Source organism: Pelodiscus sinensis, chromosome 10, assembly GCF_049634645.1.
Source record: "Pelodiscus sinensis isolate JC-2024 chromosome 10, ASM4963464v1, whole genome shotgun sequence".
Taxonomy (NCBI): Eukaryota; Metazoa; Chordata; order Testudines; family Trionychidae; genus Pelodiscus; species Pelodiscus sinensis.
Window position 1 is genome coordinate 15,218,148 of NC_134720.1, and position 17,681 is coordinate 15,235,828.

Genomic DNA, 17,681 nt, shown 5'->3' on the forward strand with positions numbered 1-17,681 from the left:
GTTATTTTTATTATTTCTTTGTGTACAACTGCAATTGCTTTAAAATAATAATGTAATCCCTCCCTACAATAGTTGTCATTGTTTTCCTTTTAAGATGGTAGCACATAAACTTATATTTATAATTACACCTTTCTTATAAACCATCAGAAGCATGAGTCTGAACACAGAGCCTTGTTAACAAGAAAACTGCATTTCCTTATTCCAGCACTCTCTTTTACACACATAATTAAATGAGCCTGGGAATGAATTTTCAACTGGCCATCATTCTTTATCTCTGATGTACTGACTGATCTCACACGAAGTATTCTTTACCTAGCTACTTATTTTTCTTGCACATAATTTCTTCTTTTCTTTCCATGTGCTGGGATTATTTCTTTATGGATTTCTCCTACAACTGTCATTTGAAAGTTCTGTGGTTTCCTTGAATCCATTATTTGGTTTGCTTTCAAGCTCTGTGGTAACGAAATGGGTTATGAGTTTGCGGGAGTAGACCCTCGGTTGATGTCAATTATCATAGCTCCATTGATTTCAATAATGAAGCTAGCCCCATTTACATCAGCTGAGGGACAAGTCGGGATGTTAGATAGCGCATCATTAAATGTCGTGTAAGCGCATGAAATTTTAGCAGTTACCCAACTATTCGATAGTCCCAGAGGTGGAGCTGGCAGATGGTGCACTCCCGGACCCACTCCCGGGGAACCCCTTGCCACCTCTCTATCAGAGGCAGCAGCGCAGGGTGGCAGGAGGGAGCTGACTCGGAGGGGAGGCTAGTTTAAAACCCGGGTGAGACCCTGCATGGACAGAGGCTGCTCCATGGGATGCCAGAGCAGCCCTGCCTACAAGAAGCTACAATCCCTCCCCCGTGAACAGAGGCTGCTGCCATGGAGCAGCCTCTGTTCACGGTGAGCCCAGGACCCCATGTACAAAGGCTGCTTGGTGACAGCCTCCCCTGTTCTCCTTGCGCTGTCTCTGATAGAGGGGCAAGCGGCACTGCAGAGATGGGGGGAAACCAGCTCCTGCCTCAGAATCTCCTTTCCAACAGAGTTCAGGAGAGACTCTGCTGAGAAGTGCTGCTCCCCATCCTTCAAATATAAATAAAATACCTCTTGTTTCCAATTCCTCTTTTCATGACTCTAGAATGGAAATGGAATGGAATTTGTGCCAACTCTGCCATAACCCAGAGTCCAACAAGAGCTCAGCAGCCAGGAGGCACCTGGCAAGACCCAGATATTCTTCAATGTGCAGTCCATGCGGGGAGATGGATTTTAAGCAGACTGCGCTGTTCCTCCCTCCCCCACGCTGCTGCCTCTGATAAAGAGGCAGCAGAGCACGGGGGCAGGTGGCTCAGTGGGAGCCAGTACATGCAGGAGGCCGGCTTAAAAGCTGCCCTCCCACCCTGCGTATAAACGTGTAATGGCTGACATTTTCCGCAGTTACACATTTACCTAAATAAACGCATTTTAACATCCCTAGTGCAGTCATCCTAAAGAGACCATTTTGTCTCAATTCAAAGCAAGGGCTAGGTAAGAAGCTTCCTTTCCACTCTGTGTGGTCATGCAGAGGTCTCTCTTGCTGGTTCAGTCCTCATCAATGTAACGTTATGCTCTGATGTGCCCCAGAACAGCAATTCCAAAACACAAGGAAATTGAAGCAAGACACATGGGTAGGTGGTCAATCAAATGTATAATAAACTCGAGTCACTTGACTCTCAAGACCTTCAACAGAACAACACAATAGCCCAAATGGCAGGTCTGTTGCAGCAAACCCTGAGTAACTGCACACACCAAATGCTATACCCACAGACACACACAGAGGAAGAGAAACTGGAACAATGAGTTTAGTCAGCAGAAACGAAGCAGGAACAAGGAACAGGAAGCAACAAGCTGGAAGGCAACACACCCTTGCCAGTCATCCAAGCCTCCTACAGCTGTAGACTCTTTGATCCTAAACCCTTTGACCCATTGGGAGTAAGTAATTGAAAAGGGGTGGTGGAGAAAGGTGGGGTCATGGTGGAGTTGGAGCAATGATGCTAAAAAGGAATTTTGTAAAGAAGTGTTATCTTTTCTCTAACTTCTCCCACAATTAAGGCATCTGATTGTGACCAATATTTCCTCTGTAGTCCAACAAGGGTACCCACTCAAGCAGAGCTGTCCCTAGGGGAGCGAAGGGTTCGGGGCAATCCCAGCCCTCTTTGCCCCAGGTGCAGGGTCTGGGGCACTGCCACTCCCAGCCTCAGCCCCGCCCGCCCTGCCTCCAGCTCCACCCCACCTCTTCTCACTCCTCCACCCAAGCCCCGCCCCATTTGCTCAATCCCCCTCCCTAGAGAGTTCTGGCATGGGGCGGCAGCATGGGTTGGGCACTGCCCATCACTCACCGCAGCAGTGGGAACCAGAGCAACACAGCAGCCTCCTCCGCTCCACTGCCTTCCCATCCTGCTGCACTCCACTTTACCACTTCACTTTCAGTTAGTAAAGCAGAGCAACCCAGCTGGGAGATGGCAGTGGAGCAGCACAAGCTGCTGTGTGTGTCGCTCCACTTCCCAGGCTCTCAGGTGAGTATGGGGAGAGGGAGATGGCCTGCTACCACCCTACGGCAGCCTCACCCCCAGGTAATCTCCCAGAACACCCTGGCTACGTCTACACTGGCCCCTTTTCCGGAAGGGGCATGTAAATTTCACTAGTCGTCGTAGGGAAATCCGTGGGGGATTTAAATATCCCCCGCGGCATTTAAATAAAAATGTCCGCCGCTTTTTTCCTACTTCAAAGTAGGAATAAGACCCTCCAGAAAAGGGCACTTTTTCCGGAGGATCGGGGCCAGTGTAGACGCTCTTTTCCGGCTTTTTTAAAAGCCGGAAAAAAGCGGCGGACATTTTTATTTAAATGCCGCGGGGGATATTTAAATCCCCCGCGGATTTCCCTACGACGACTAGTGAAATTTACATGCCCCTTCCGGAAAAGGGGCCAGTGTAGACGTAGCCCCTGAGTCCTGCAGGCTGCCATAAATAAAGGGAACTGCCCCATACACAGAGGATGGTTGGGGCAGCCACCACCGAGTCCCCCAAATTGTGGGGTCTAGGGCAACTGCCTCGAAATGTCCTATGTCTCTGCACTCCTATGGAGCTCTGCCCAGCTCCTCATAAGCTTCTCTACAGGATAAAGATCGACCGGTGTCTCTCCATTCTGACCAGGGATTCTCCAAGCTTCACAGTTCCTTGCCTACAATGCGAGTTCCCCAGCAAGTCACACTTCCTGAACAGACATGCAAATGTAGGCTGCCAGATGGTTTAACCAAAAATACTGAACATCCCCCCCCCCCCCAAAAAAAAACACACTGGGGAAAAAATTCTCTTGAGGGGAAAAAAAGGGGGAGAACAAAGTTAAGCAAAGAAAAAGCGTGGCCCCTTTAAGAAATTATTTTGAGGCTTTTTTTGGCTGCTGGCAGCCATCCACTGTATTGCCGGACAACACATTTTAGGTGTCCAGTATTTTCTGACTTTTTTTTTTTTTTTAACCAGACAGGAGGCAAAAATAGCAGACTGTCCGGGTCAATACCGGACACCTGGCAACCCTATGCGAGTGTGCTTTGATCTCTCCTCAGAGGCTATGAACACTTGTAATTGCCTGCACTTCAGCTTCCCTCATAGCTCTTTAGACACCGGTCGATCTTTATCCTCTATAGATGCTTATGAGGAGCTGGGCAGAGCTACATAGGACTGCAGAGCCATAGGACATTTCGAGGAGGTTGCCCTGTTCCCCACACTTTGGGGGACTCAGTTTGGCTGCCCCAACCATCCTCTGTATATGGGACAGTTCCCTTTATTTATGGAAGCATTAAAAATAATAAAGCATCTGCTTGCCTGCTAGATGTTTACCAGAGGTCACCAATCAAGTCTTATGGGGACTGTGCATGCCAAGTCCCTCCTCTGTATAAATCTCCTTCCTGCCCTCTCCGTTGGACAGAAGACCTTGTCCATATGCAAGAACAGAAAGAAGAGCCTGAGTCAGTTTAAACTCAGGTCATTTATCTACATGTCCTTTCTTTGTTGGACCCTGGTAAATCCAGCCTGAATTAGTACCTGTGAGTGTCACCAGGTAATGGCATATTTTGGAAGTGCTACAACCTGTCTTGTCACCCCTACTATTCTCAGCTCTTGGAAGAGCTGTGGTCAGCCACGCCGCATTCCATGAACATATCATTCCCTACACTAAGGAGTCCTGTTCAGAGCTCTGTCCTGATAGTTACAGCTCTTCTTCCCTCCCTACCTGCGCTACCACATCTCTCTCAAGCAACCACAATCTTCCAGAAAAACCGCACTAGAACAATGAACTGTTCGCCAACAAGTGGAGGCTTGAGAGCACAGAAGCCAGAACTTACACAGGAGCTGGACTTAAATTACAGAGCTCAGTCCTGCAACCTTGGCCCTCACCGCTTTCAGAATGAAATGCCAAACTCCTTTCTTTGACTCATTGTCCTTTCAATAATATTTTCAACACACACATGCCCACCATCACTCACCAACAGGCATGTGAAGAAAAAACCCTGTAAAACTAACTGGGCTCTTTTTCTTCCTGGAAGGGATAGTTTCTGTGAACAGGCTGTGCTCAAGTCCTACTGTGATGGAGCTAAATTAGTTCAATATATCTGATGAATCAGTTGATTTTATTTTCATAAAGGAAGAACCTTATATGAACAATTACAGTTTGTAGCAGGCAAGGATGTGAATGTTCCATGCACTATCCTGCAGTATGGTAAGAGTATGTCTATACAGCAGGGCAAAAGTCGAATTAAGCTATGTAAAATCAGCTACCTCCATTGTGTAGCGTAAGTCAAAATAGCTTAACTCAGCTTTTGGCGCTGTCTACACAGCAGGAAGTCGAAGGAAGAACACTCTTCCTCGACTTCCCTTACTCCCCGTGAAATGAGGGTTACAGAAGACAGAGTAAGAAGTTCTCCAGCTCGACATTATTTCGAAATATCAGCTTGCGTGTAGATGTACTCTTTGTTATTCCAAAATAATGACAGTTATTCAGAAATAATGCTACTGTGTAGACATACCCTTACTGTCCATGTGGACTTGGTTGACGGAAACTAAAAATTTGCTTTGTAACAAGGGAAAATTAAAGGGTTAATGCTCATCAGCAAGGTCCACATGGACCATTATTGTATGGCAGGACAGTGCAAAATAGATTCACACCCAGGCTTGCTGGAAACTAAATGTTTGTGTGTCTATGTGGTTGCTGTGCTTCTTTCAGTTCCTACAAATTAACAACCACTTTATATATCTCACATTTCAGTGTGGAGCAATTCTTTATGGCTGAATTATGAATATCTAGGAAAAAGGGGGGGACATTTAAATGGAAACACTGTCAGATTCTTTGTTTTAGTGGCATTGGCAATCAAAAGGAAACACTAACAAACCCTCAGCTTAAGTGGCGTTGGCAGGTTTTGAGTCCAAGTATGGGACTCAAACTACGGACCATATCGTGTTTTTAATTTCTGGGTTCAATTTCTGTTGTTGCCAATGTATTCAGTGTACACTGTCAGAAGGCACAATATACCATGGATCCCTATTTGCTTTTGCATAGGCTAAACCATACTTTCAGAACATAGGACTCTCTATGCATAGTGCAGTGTGCCTTGCATGCTAATAAACTTCTGAAAGGAAAGACAGGCTTTGAGAGGAGTTACACCAAAAGACAGAATAAGAATGTGTTCCCCTACCATAAAAATCTTGTAGAAATGGTGAGTCATCTGGAAGCAAACATTCTAACTGCTCTGATTTTGAAAAATTCTATTTATTTAAATAGGTCTCCTTCCAAAGGCTCCTTTAGATTTCTCTGTTTTATTAACTGTGCCTCAATAAGGTAATTAAAAAGAGAGAAAGAGAGAGAAAAAAGGGTCAGCTTCTTCCTTCCCCACACTGAGCTTGACTATCTAGATTAATTATGATCACCACAGTTAGATGAAATCATCTCACTTGAAATGAGGCACACTCAACCAGTGGAAGGTTTCCAGCCCGAGCACTGATGACATAAAATGGAAGGCAAATAACTGCAAGGTTCTGTATGATGCTGAGGGACCAGGGGAACATTACAGCATGGACAGCAGCCACAATTCTCCGCACCTGAGATGAAGCATCTTTGGGCAAATAGCTAGACAGCTTGGGGCAGATGAACAGAAAGTCTGACATAGTCGTAAGATCCTTTCTTGACTCTGAGCACCAGCACTTTTAAAACATCCACAGTCTAGTGTGATGAGGGAAAAGACAAGGTCTGGTTATGTATACAATATTTCTGTCCTAATTGGTATAACCTGTATCCTTCTAACTGTGATGGTCCATTTAAGAAGAAATGTAGCCAACGGTAACCTAACAAGGTAACAAATCACCAGGCAACCTGTTTATGTCTATTCATAAACATCAGCCATATAATATATCAGGGTACGTCTACACTACAGCGCTAGTTCGAACTAACTTAGTTCGAATTAGTTAATTCGAACTAAGCTAGTTCGAACTAACGCATCTAGAACTAAAAACTAGTTCGAACTAGCGTTTTGCTAGTTCGAACTAGTAAGTCCACATTGAGTGGACTCTGAACAGGGCTTAATGATGGCCGGAAGCAGTGCCGGCAGGGCATAAAAGGAGGACTTAGAGCATGGAGATACTGTCTCAGGCTAGCCGAGGGCTGCGCTTAAAGGGTCCCGACCCCCACCCCGGACACACAGTTCTAAGGGGTGCCCCGCTTGCAAAGAAGTTCTGGCTTGGAGTGCCCTGAGTGCCCACACTGGGCACATCACACCACTCGGCCATCAGCCCGGCTGCACTTGCCGCAGGCTGCCATCTGGGGAGAGGGAGTAATTGGGGGGCTGCAGGAGAGCTTCCACCCCCAGAAGCCCGCAGAGCCAGCCCAGTCCTCCCCATCGGGGGCTCGTACCCCATTCCTCCCTCACCTCCTTCCACTTGCCCTTCCCTAGCCCCCCTTCTTATTGATGTACAAAATAAAGATAACGTTTCTTCCAACATTGACTCTGTCTTTATTGAAAAAAACTGGGGGAGACTGGGAAAAGGAGGTGGGAGAGGGGAAGAGAAAGGCTGGGAGAGGGGAGGGCAACTAACATGATCAGAGGTTGGGAACAGGTCCCAGATGAAGAGAGGCTACAGAGACTGGGACTGTTCAGCTTAGAAAAGAGGAGACGGAGGGGGGACAGGATAGAGGTCTCTAAAAGCAGGGGTTGGGTGGAGAGGGTGCATTCAGAAAAGTTCTTCCTGAGTTCCCATAAAGAAGGACTAGAGGACACCAAAGGAAAGGAATGGGTAGCAGGCTTGAAACTAGTAAGAGAAAGTTGTTGTTCTTGACAAAGCAAATAGTTAACCTGTGGAACTCCTTGCTGCAGGAGGCTGTGAAGGCTACAACTAGAACAGAGTTTAAAGGGAAGTGAGATCAAGTCATGGAGGTTGGGTCCATGGAGTCCTATTAGCCAGAGGGTAGGAGTGGTGTCCCTGCCCAAAGTTTGTGGAAGGCTGGAGAGGGATGGCACGAGACAAATGGCTTGGTCATTGTCTTCGGTCCATCCCCTCCAGGGTCCCTAGGGTTGGCCGCTGTGGGCAGACAGGCTACTGGGCTAGATGGACCTTTGGTCTGACCCAGGACGGCCATTGTAAGCTCAGGGCTCAGTGTCGGGGGTCTCAGTGGACCCCCTTGATTTTCATGCACACCTGGTCCTGGGTGGCCAGGCTGGCAGCTCTCCTGCCCTAGACGGCCACTTTCCTGTGCCTAGTGCGGAGATCGTGGACGAGGTCCACGATGTCCGCACTAGCCCAGGAAGGTGCCCGCCTCTTGCGGTCCAGGGCAAGCTCCCGGGAGCCGCCAGCCTGGTCCCGGCAAGAGGGGGTGGGCTGGGGGGCATCGGGTGGGTGGCTCTGTGCCGTGCCAGGTGCAGGGTCTGCTAGCTGGGTGCTGGCAGGCTTGCACCTGGCACGGGCACCGTAGCCAGCCCGTGCCCCTTTAAGGGGTCCGGGGCCGGGAGGGGGGCATAGAGTTTCCCTGGTGTTGGCCAGAGTGGCCACCAGGGAAACCTGGGGAGGGCTAGCCTCCCACTAGTTCGAACTAAAGGGCTACACAGCCCTTAGTTCGAACTAGCTAGTTCGAACTAGGCGTTAGTCCTCGTAAAATGAGGTTTACCTAGTTCGAACTAAGCGCTCCGCTAGTTCGATTCAAATTCGAACTAGCGGAGCGCTAGTGTAGCGCATAGGAAAGTTAGTTCGAACTAACGTCCGTTAGTTCGAACTAACTTTCTAGTGTAGACATACCCTCATTGAGAAAAGTCAGAGGAGGGAGACCTGTCCCCCATAAAATGAAATCAAAAAAGGAAGAAGGATTGAAAGCGGCATAGTGATCTTCTAGTTTGATTCTCATTTGTGGTTTATTTATTTGAATCTCATTTGGGGCTTGTTTATTTCCCTTGGTTGATCCCCCCATTCTACGTGAACTGTTTCAGCATCAACACCAAACACTGGCTTCCCCGCGCTACTAGGGTTGCCAGATGGTTTAACCAAAAATACCAAGCGCCCCCCCCCCCCAAAAAAAACCCCCAAAACAGAACAAAAAAACACCGGGGAAAAAAATCTGTTGAGAAAAACAAGGGGGAGACCAAAAAGTTAAGGAAAAAAAAAAAACGCTGCTCCTTTAAACGGCACCACGCTTCTCACTCCCCCGCCCTCACCAGATGTGGTAGCGGAAAATTGTCCCTGCCAGACTTCTGTTCAAGGGAAACAGGAAATACCAGACATGTGAAAAAAAAATTTATTGGACGGGGGATGTGAATACCGGACTGTCTGGACACCTGGCAACCCTACGCGCTACGCAGCCACACACACAGATCGAGGAATATTCCCAGTGAACAGGGCCGTCAGGTTTGAGTCCTAAACAACTGAGGCTGTATTCTAATAAAAATATAAAACTGTACTGCATCCCCATCTATGAAACAAAGGCTTCCTGATTGCCATGAAAGGTCTCTTTATTTTAATTTAAAACAGCTTCGTAGCATTATCCTCTGGGAAAAAATAAGGCTTTGAGATTTGTATGTCATTTGGTCAACCTGCTAGTAGGGTTTCCCAGGGAAAGAGAGCCTCTTTTGGCAAGGAATGAGAATGGCATCTCTACAGCTCTTGCACAAGGAGATTCACTTCACTTTTAGCTGATAGACTAATGGTGATTTTATTTGCTCATGAATGTAGACAGCAGGCCAAATTTCATTGTGGGTAGTAGAGAACGCTGCTGCCAGTTATCTACTGTGTTCACTGAAATAATGGAACGGCCAGTAGATTTCAACATCACCTTTCATGTTTTTCTTGGATCTATACAGGCAGTCCCTGGGTTACGTACAAGATAGGGACTGTAGGTTTGTTCTTAAGTTGAATTTGTATGTAAGTCGGAACTGGCGTCCAGATTCAGCCGCTGTTGAAACTGACCAGCGGCTGACTACAGGAAGCCTGAGGCAGAGCTGCTCTGCCCCGGGCTTCCTGGAATCAGCCGCTGATCGGTTTCAACAGCGGCTGAATCTGGACACCTGGGACAGAGCAGCTGGGGCGCTGCCGGGTTGGTCCCGCAGCGCCGCTCCTCGGGGCTACTGGACCAACCCGGCAGCACCCCAGCTGCTCTGCCCCAGGCGTCCCCAAGTCAGCCACTGCTGAAACTGATCAGCGGCTGACTACCAGGGAGACGTGGAGCGGCTTTTCTCACCACGGCTTTGCGTCCTCCATGCCGCCTGCGTCCTCCACGGAGAGAAAAGCCTGGTCTGCGGGGGTGGAGGCGCACTAGCTGCGCCTCCCCTCCCCCCCCCCAGCAGACCAGGGAGACGCGGAGCAGCTTTTCTCGCCGCGGCTTTGCTCCGTGTCTCCCTGGTCTGCCGCGGAGTGGCTTTTCTCGCCGCGGAGGACGCAGGTGGCGGGACTGCCCGCGTCCTCCATGGCGAGAAAAGCCTGGTCTGCGGGGGGGGGGGGGGCACTAGCTGCGCTCCCTCTCCCCCCCCCCAGCAGACCAGGGAGACGCGGAGCGACTTTTCTCACCGCGGAGGACGTGTAAGTCGGATCCACATAAGTCGGGGACTGCCTGTATTTCCAAGTTTTAAAAAGTGAGAGGAAGTGTCCTGTGTGTCAGTCTTATAGGTATTAAAAAAATGTAGCATTTTGTAACCAATGTGCAGAAAGCCAAGCTGAATTCTGCTGCCAACGTTCTTAAAATGCCACACTATTGAGGGGGCTTTCTATCATTAAAGAGATTTTCGAATGGTTTGAGAAACGAAATTTAGTCTTTTTTTGTCCCTCTTTTTAAGGAAGTAGGATCTAGGACTATTACAGTTTTCAATATATTTCCTCCCAACTCCTCAAAAAATGCCAGTGACAAAAGTTGTATTTATTTTCATTTTCATTTTCCTGCAGCACTGGAAACTGATAATGGCTGCTGACTGAAATAGGGAGACAAAAGCGAATAGTTCAGTGTCTCAACTGAGCTGAGTAAAATGGAAAAAGCAAACAGAAAGCACCTGTGCCCTGCAGTACCTAACTTCAAGCTTATATCACATACAGTAATAAATATACTGATTTCCCAGTGCTTTCCATCTGCCCCATGTGCTCCCTCCTAAAGAGGCTCACCATATATATTTTTATATCAACATCTAAAAATCTGTTCTGAGATTGCACATTTTGTAATTAGTAATCAAACGTTTCCTGAGAATGGCATATTCTAATCCCCTTAGGAAGTACTTGCACGCTTAACACATGGACCCCCCCCCCCACACACACACCTCCTCCTGCATCCTTTCCCCCCAGTTCTGCTCACTCAATAGACTCAGGGCCATATGCAGTCACAGAATGTTTGCTTGAGTGAGGACCTCAAGATTTGACAGAGAAAAGCTGCTCGTGTGAGCAAAGAGTTCATGCAGTGCATCTATTTTTTCTTCTGTCGAGTGTTCGAAGGTCTTCGGACAGACACCAAAAAAACAGCTCAAGTTTTCTAGTAGTGTAAATCAGGACTAATTCCAGTGAAATCAAAGGATTTATGCTAGTGTAAAAATGGCCTGAGAGCAAAAAATGCCCTGTTGATGGTGATCTATATGGTTATATATTTAACCACAGAAGTGTCCCTTTATAATGAAATATTGCAACAGAAGATTGCTGCTATATGAATTTTAGTGCACTCTTGACTCCCATTTACAATGATTACATGAATAACTACTTGTAAAACCCAAGAGCCCAACCTTTTACACAACCAAGCCATCCCACTGAAGTCAATGGGACTTTTTGTATATGTAAAGATTTAACTCCTGGAAGGAAAGGTTTGTAGATTTGTGCCACAATTTCTTACTTAAGTTTTACGCACAATGTGATGTGAAGTGTCAGGGATGGGAGGTAGTCTGGCACCTTTGTGTTCTTTTTCATTCACACTAGCACTGTTTTCCCTGGCCTCCTGAAGCATTTAATAGCCTAACAACAAGAAACACAGAAAACACAAACCTCTAGATGCAAAGAAAAATAATAAAGAAAATCAATTCTGGTTTGCATATTCAGTCAGATTCCAGTTGAATAATAAATCATAAGAGAGCGCAATTTTTCACGCAGTAGATGGATCCCACTTAATTATTCATGCACACATGCATCTACTAACCCCCACACATGCCAAAAAAATCAAGAGGAATTTTTTTGCTAGGCATTCACTGCACACAACAGAGTTCCCCCTGTAGTCCTTCACCTTCTGTAAGGAATGCTCTTCTGCAGCTGCCTCCTAAGATTCTCTCTCAGTGTTTTCTGTTAATCACAGCCTAAGAAATATCATCAGTTAAAAAGGCTCTAAAAAAACTACAGGACCACATTTTTAGAGCCCTACAAATCCACAGATATCTGCATTATATCCGCGGGCATCCACATCCACAGCTGTGAATGTGGATATCCACAGCTCATTTTTGCAGATATGGATGCGGGTACACATACAAATTTTATATCTAGTACCCTGTGTGTTCTGGGGTACACCATCGTCTGGCTCCAGTGCAGCCCCAGCACAAGCTTATATTTGCAAGGATCTGCATCTGCAGATGTGGATATCTGAGGATTCTTGTTGCAGATGCAGATATGGATCCGGATGGCAATTTTCTATCCACACAGGGCTCTACACATTTTTCAAAGGAGCCATGACTCTGAAATTGTACTTTTAACTTTGCCTGTATAGTTAAGTGTGTTTCTAGCTGTCTAGATATTTATACAATAGTGTGTACACAAAGCCATAATTCTGTACATAAATGGACCCATTCCTCAGAGTTACTAGGTCCTTTCACTTTCATGAGAGTTGATGCCAACTGGCACCTTGATAAATTAGGTTATATACCTGAGGGCCTGGTAGCAGGATGTCTGGAGATGTGAGTTGTATATATGCAAGTGCAAGTAAATAATTCTGCACACACAGTTCCACTGGAGAAACTGTATTTGAAACTTTGACTGTATATGAATAAATAAAGTTTTCATTAAAATTTAAAAACAGAATCTGAGCTAAATACTGCAGTTCTCCTGCAGTACTGCAAAGTCAAGCAAAGAGAAGCAAAACCAAAAACTAGAACAGAGTATGGTCTAAACAGAGATAAAACTTACAAATCAAATTTTACTGTCTTGGAAGGAAGACATGCAAAAAAGCAAACAAGCATAAACGGTGACTGGGTATATTAATATTAAAAAAATCAGTTCTGATAAACAGAAATGCTAGAAACTTGGTTAAGAAAATATTTAACAATAATATTCTACTTGTCCTTTATATGGATGCATAGCATAGGAAAAGCATGCAAAGAGTTCCTACCCCTGATCCTTGAGCATCCCCTGTAAGTGCCCAGCAGAAGTGCAATTCCTATTCTTATGGAAGAACAGATTGCTGCTCCTGTAACTCCCAGCTTCGTAACTTCTACTTTCAGGGTCTTACCAACAAGATTCAGAAAGGAAGCAGGGCCATAGCTCTATCCTTGAGCACTACCCAGCAACGTGAGACTGGAGACCAGTATCATGCACCAATATAGCACTGCAATGAAGAGGGGGCATGGCACTGCCGCTGCAGAATGCCTCCCAGGCTATGTCTACACGACTGAGTTTTTCTGGGATACTAGAGGTATCCCAGAAAAACTCTGCCGCGTCCAGGGAACGTGTCCGCTTTTTCGAATCAGTTTCCAAAAAAGTGAGCACGCTGTTTCAGAAGCCCTGTATTCCTCATTTAATGAGGAATATGGGCTCTTCTGAAAGAGGAGGTTTTTCCACATTTGACAATTTGCGTATCTTTTTCCAAAAATAACTGCAGTGTCGACACAGCCCCAGTGTGGTGCGGAACTGGACTGCACCCATTGCAGGACTGCAGTTAAAAAGCCCAGTCAAACCCTCCTGTTCTTCTGCCCAGACCGTACCTCTGAACATTAACATTACTCCACATAAATGATCCTGAACGTATGATTCTGGCTCAGCTATGTGATTTCTTTGGTTTTCTCGGCATTACTGTGATTATGAAAAAAATGAATCGAAGTCAGGGCATTTGCAAAAAGCAGATGGAGGAGGAAGAGAAGGAGAGTGTGGTTAGAGGCTTACCTGCTTGGTTAGTTGTCACTGTGACTGAGACAGCCTGGTCCTGGCTGGGGTTTTGCTTTGACACTCCGTTCACTGCCCAGATTTCAAAAGTGTAGTTGGAGTGTGCCAGAAGGTCAGTAATAGAGACCTTGGTGGTTTTCAAGCCATTCTGCTGGGGGCTGAAGTGCACGCCACTACCACACGACCGACAGCGGTTGAGGTCGCCAGCCCCACATCTCTTGCACACCACATTGTAGGAGATGTCATCGCGGCCTCCGCTGTTCTGAGGGGCACTCCACTCCAAGTTCACTGACGTCTCATTGACATTGGAAATCAGGTTCAGGGGAGCAGAGGGAGGGCCTAGGAAATAAAAATACCTTATTTTAATGTCATGTGAAAATAACCCTTCAGGGCTTCTCAAAACTCTGTCTCCAGGAGGCGCCGAGTGCCCCTGCTCCCACTGCAGTGAGAGAAAAGAGTGTGCAGCTTCGCACTCTATTTGCCCTGGAACGAAGGTGAAAGATTAACTCATTATTAAATAACCATCATTACCTCTAAGGATCGCAAATAACTTTTCACACACAAAATATCAAGAGTTAACTCTGGTTAATCATAAGTTTTATCATGGATTTCACAGTATGACGGGAGTTTTGAGTCTCTTGTGGTCTCCAGATGCTAACAACAAACTCATAAACTTCTGTTCTTATGCAACATCACCAGAGTTCCAGACTCAGGCAAGATGGCCACCATTTCCTTATACTTTTCACTCATAGAAAGATGGCTGCCACATCCCACTGTTACCAATTAGACGGATACCAGGCTGCATTCAGTGAAAAAGGAGATTGCCTGGCAGGGAGCTGGATAAGAAATTATGCAACGAGAGGGGAATGTGGAGTGCAAGAGGGAGATGTACGTGGAGGAAAAAACATTAGAACACGTAGGGTTAAGCACATGACTAAAGTTGCAAAAGTAACATTGTAGGGGTGCAGTGGGAACAAGGGGCAGCTGAGAGCGAGATCACAAGATATTAGAGTTTGGGAGACAAATAGAAGGAAAGTATGAGGTGAATGGAGAAGCCTTCGCCGCCTTGAACAGACACAGATCCTTGCTTCGTAGAAGTGCCCAGTGTTTTCAAGTGAGACCGTGACATGCCAAGGAACTGCTTTTTCTACAGACTTGCCACTACACTTACTATAACACTGACATCCCCATAGGATCTGGGCAATCTTGTTTGCACATCTGCAAGTCTGGGGAACTGTGAGAGGGATTGCCATTAAGAAGAGTCTGATTAGTGCTCCACTGTTTAAAACAGGACCAGCATATAAAACCTTTGCTCTTGACAAGTAGTACCTAAACCTGCAAAAAGTTCCATGGATGCCAATGGGGGTATTCATGAAGCAAGGACCTGAATATAAGAAAAGGTTTGTACAGTCTAGCTTATAATATAGTTCAAATACTCTAAAACAGCTGCATCTGGCTCAGACATTGCAGTAACTTCTGGGTTAAACCTAAAGTGATTTTGAAGTACATTAAGGCATTAAGACACTTTTCCAAGGCTCTGTGTCCAGTTTCACGTGGGAAAATGTGCCACAATGAATCAAGCTCCTCAGAAGCAAAAAGTCAGTAATTAGTATGTGGGACAGGGCATGGTAGTGTCTAAACAGAGAAGCAATGAAGCAGAAAACTAAGGAAGCAGATGCTTGCAGGTCGCCGAGATGAGCACACCACCTCCAGCATGAAAAGGAAGATGAGGGGAGGGGAGGGGAGGGGGGAGTTACTTGACGGTCTGCCATTAAGTCAAGGTGAAAGGCAATTTCCTTTTCTCCTGAAGAATATTTGCTATTGGAGATATAAGAATAAAGTGTGGGCAGAGATTTCAGATTGACAAACCCAGTTTCACTGAGCATTTTTTCCCATCTCACCTGCAATCAGCATGCCCTTTGTTTTGGACACTAGAGCTTTCTAAGCTAGTTGAGAAGATACCCTTACACAGGGGAAAACCCTTCCATGGACACAGAGAGCCTGAACTATAGTGAAGCCAGTGTTTTTCCACTGCAAAGCAAGTGAAGGGAGCAAACATGCTACTGGGATCACACAGTGAAAAGCATCTTCTTCAGGCCAGAGAGCTGCATTCATGGAAGTTCCCCTTCTGGGCTTTCAAGGAAGAAGCTTTGCAATGGGGATGGAGAGATTGGGGTGATGGCTCTGTGCAGTGCAGTCAATTATTTTGATAAAATCACAAGTCTTGTGGTTTTTGAGGCTCTTCTAAAAGTCCCAGGTGGGGGATAATTACAATGCATATCCCACAGACAAAGGAGGATGGGAAATTTTGAATTTTACTCCTTGGACCCCATAAATTCCACTTCACAGCAACCATCCTAAATCTTTCTAAAGCAGGGGTGGGGACCCTCAGGCCTGCCTGGATCCGGCCCCAAGGCTCAGGGCCCACTCCCAACATTGGGGAGCCCACACTGGCGATCCAGGCCTCCTACCTCCTTCCCCTCCTGTGGGACTGGAGCACACAAAATCAACTAGGCTGGATACCCCTAGGCTCTGAGTTGTAAGGGGAATGTGGGGAGTATCTTTCTCCTCCTTAGTCAGGGGCTATGTCCGTGAAAGTTGTGGTTTTTTGTTGTTGTTGTTTGTTTGCTTCTCTCATGTGTGGCTCCTGACTGATTTTTCTGTAGGTCAGTAGCCCCCCCCATCCCAAAAAAGGTTCCCTACCTTTTTAGGGGACCTTGAGCATAGTAGGAGAAGTATATTTCAGCATGCTGCATTGCATCTATCAATTTCCCGGAGAAACATTACAACATTCCCCATTTAGAAAGGGATTTTGTTTAATAGAGAAATGATCTTTATCAGATGACTAATGTTGTCCTTAACCTTGAACCACCCTAACAGACAACCAGAAGAGATGCCAATGTCTGCATGGGCCAAAATGGTTCTGTCAGGATAAAAAAGCGCTGCTCCAAGAGCGTGCTAAACCACTGCAAAAGGCAAGTGGTGCAAAGAACATTTCATTCAGCTGGATCAATATTCTTGCCACAGAGTCCTCACATAGGGACTGATTCTGCCCAGCCCTTCATGCACGCACAAGGGAAAGACACCATGCCCCTTTAGGCTCTGGGACCTGGCACAATCACTCAAAATCTACCAGACTGTGCAAATCTAGAATCACTGGTGACACAGGACTCCCTAAAAGTAGTGCAGAACGGCACCAAGACCCCGTTAAGAACAGCAGAACAGATCCTGTGTGCATGAAGGAAAACCGATACTATGCTTTATCAAAAGGTGGTACTGTGACTGTGCTCTCCCTGCAATCCTAAAAACACTGTGAAGGCCTGCGTTGTTCCTACAAGGCAGCCTCTCAGTATTACCCTACCATGATCTGTGACATACAGGCACAGTCAGGCAACTTCATACTCACACACCCTAAGAGTTCCAACCTATCCTGAGTTTCTCTGCTGCTGTAAATCCTCCCTGACCTGCATGGCCTTTAAAAGCCTCGAGAAATAACCAGCACTGGAGCATTAGGGTTAGGAAATGTGAATACAGTGTTCTAGATAATTGCATGTGAGCTCTTGCTATGACTAAGGTTTAATACTGGGGATTTTACATATTGCATTTTTATTAGTGATCTGCCCAGCAAGGTGTTTCTCAGAAAGCCTCCCTGGGTGTGTGCAGACAGTAAATGCAATTATAGCTTTCCACGACAGGACCAGAAAGACTTGTTTGGTATAGGAAGTCCAGCAACAATACATGGTTAGAAGGTTTGGTTTAAAAGATGGTGAAAGAAGGATTCCAGCAAAGCAGCTCTAGAGCTACTGTTCTGCATACAGAGATGCTGCAAAGCAAGGAATTTATAGTATGGGTCTTGAGCCACCACAGCTGCCTCAGCCTGACAAGATGTCAGCATCCAATCTTGAAACAACCAACATTCTGAAATCCTGGACTGTCTTTTAATGTGGATGGTAGGTGCAGGGGTATTTTAAACCACCAATGACATACACCTTTTCTTACCAAGTCTCCTGCAGGGCTTTCTCTTACACAAAAGCTATGGAAAGGGTTTCGTTTTCCTCCTTTTCTTTGGATT

The 17,681-nt window shown here is 46.2% G+C and overlaps 1 protein-coding gene across 1 annotated transcript in view; it reads right to left on the reverse strand.

Annotated features, from left to right (window-relative positions):
* EPHA4 (EPH receptor A4) overlaps window positions 1-17,681 on the reverse strand; it is a 143,916-nt gene that overhangs the window by 53,557 nt on the left and 72,678 nt on the right. Inside the window, exon 5 of the mRNA XM_075937537.1 lies at window positions 13,610-13,948. Coding sequence (XP_075793652.1) covers window positions 13,610-13,948 — 339 coding nt within the window. The remainder of the gene's footprint in view (window positions 1-13,609; window positions 13,949-17,681) is intronic.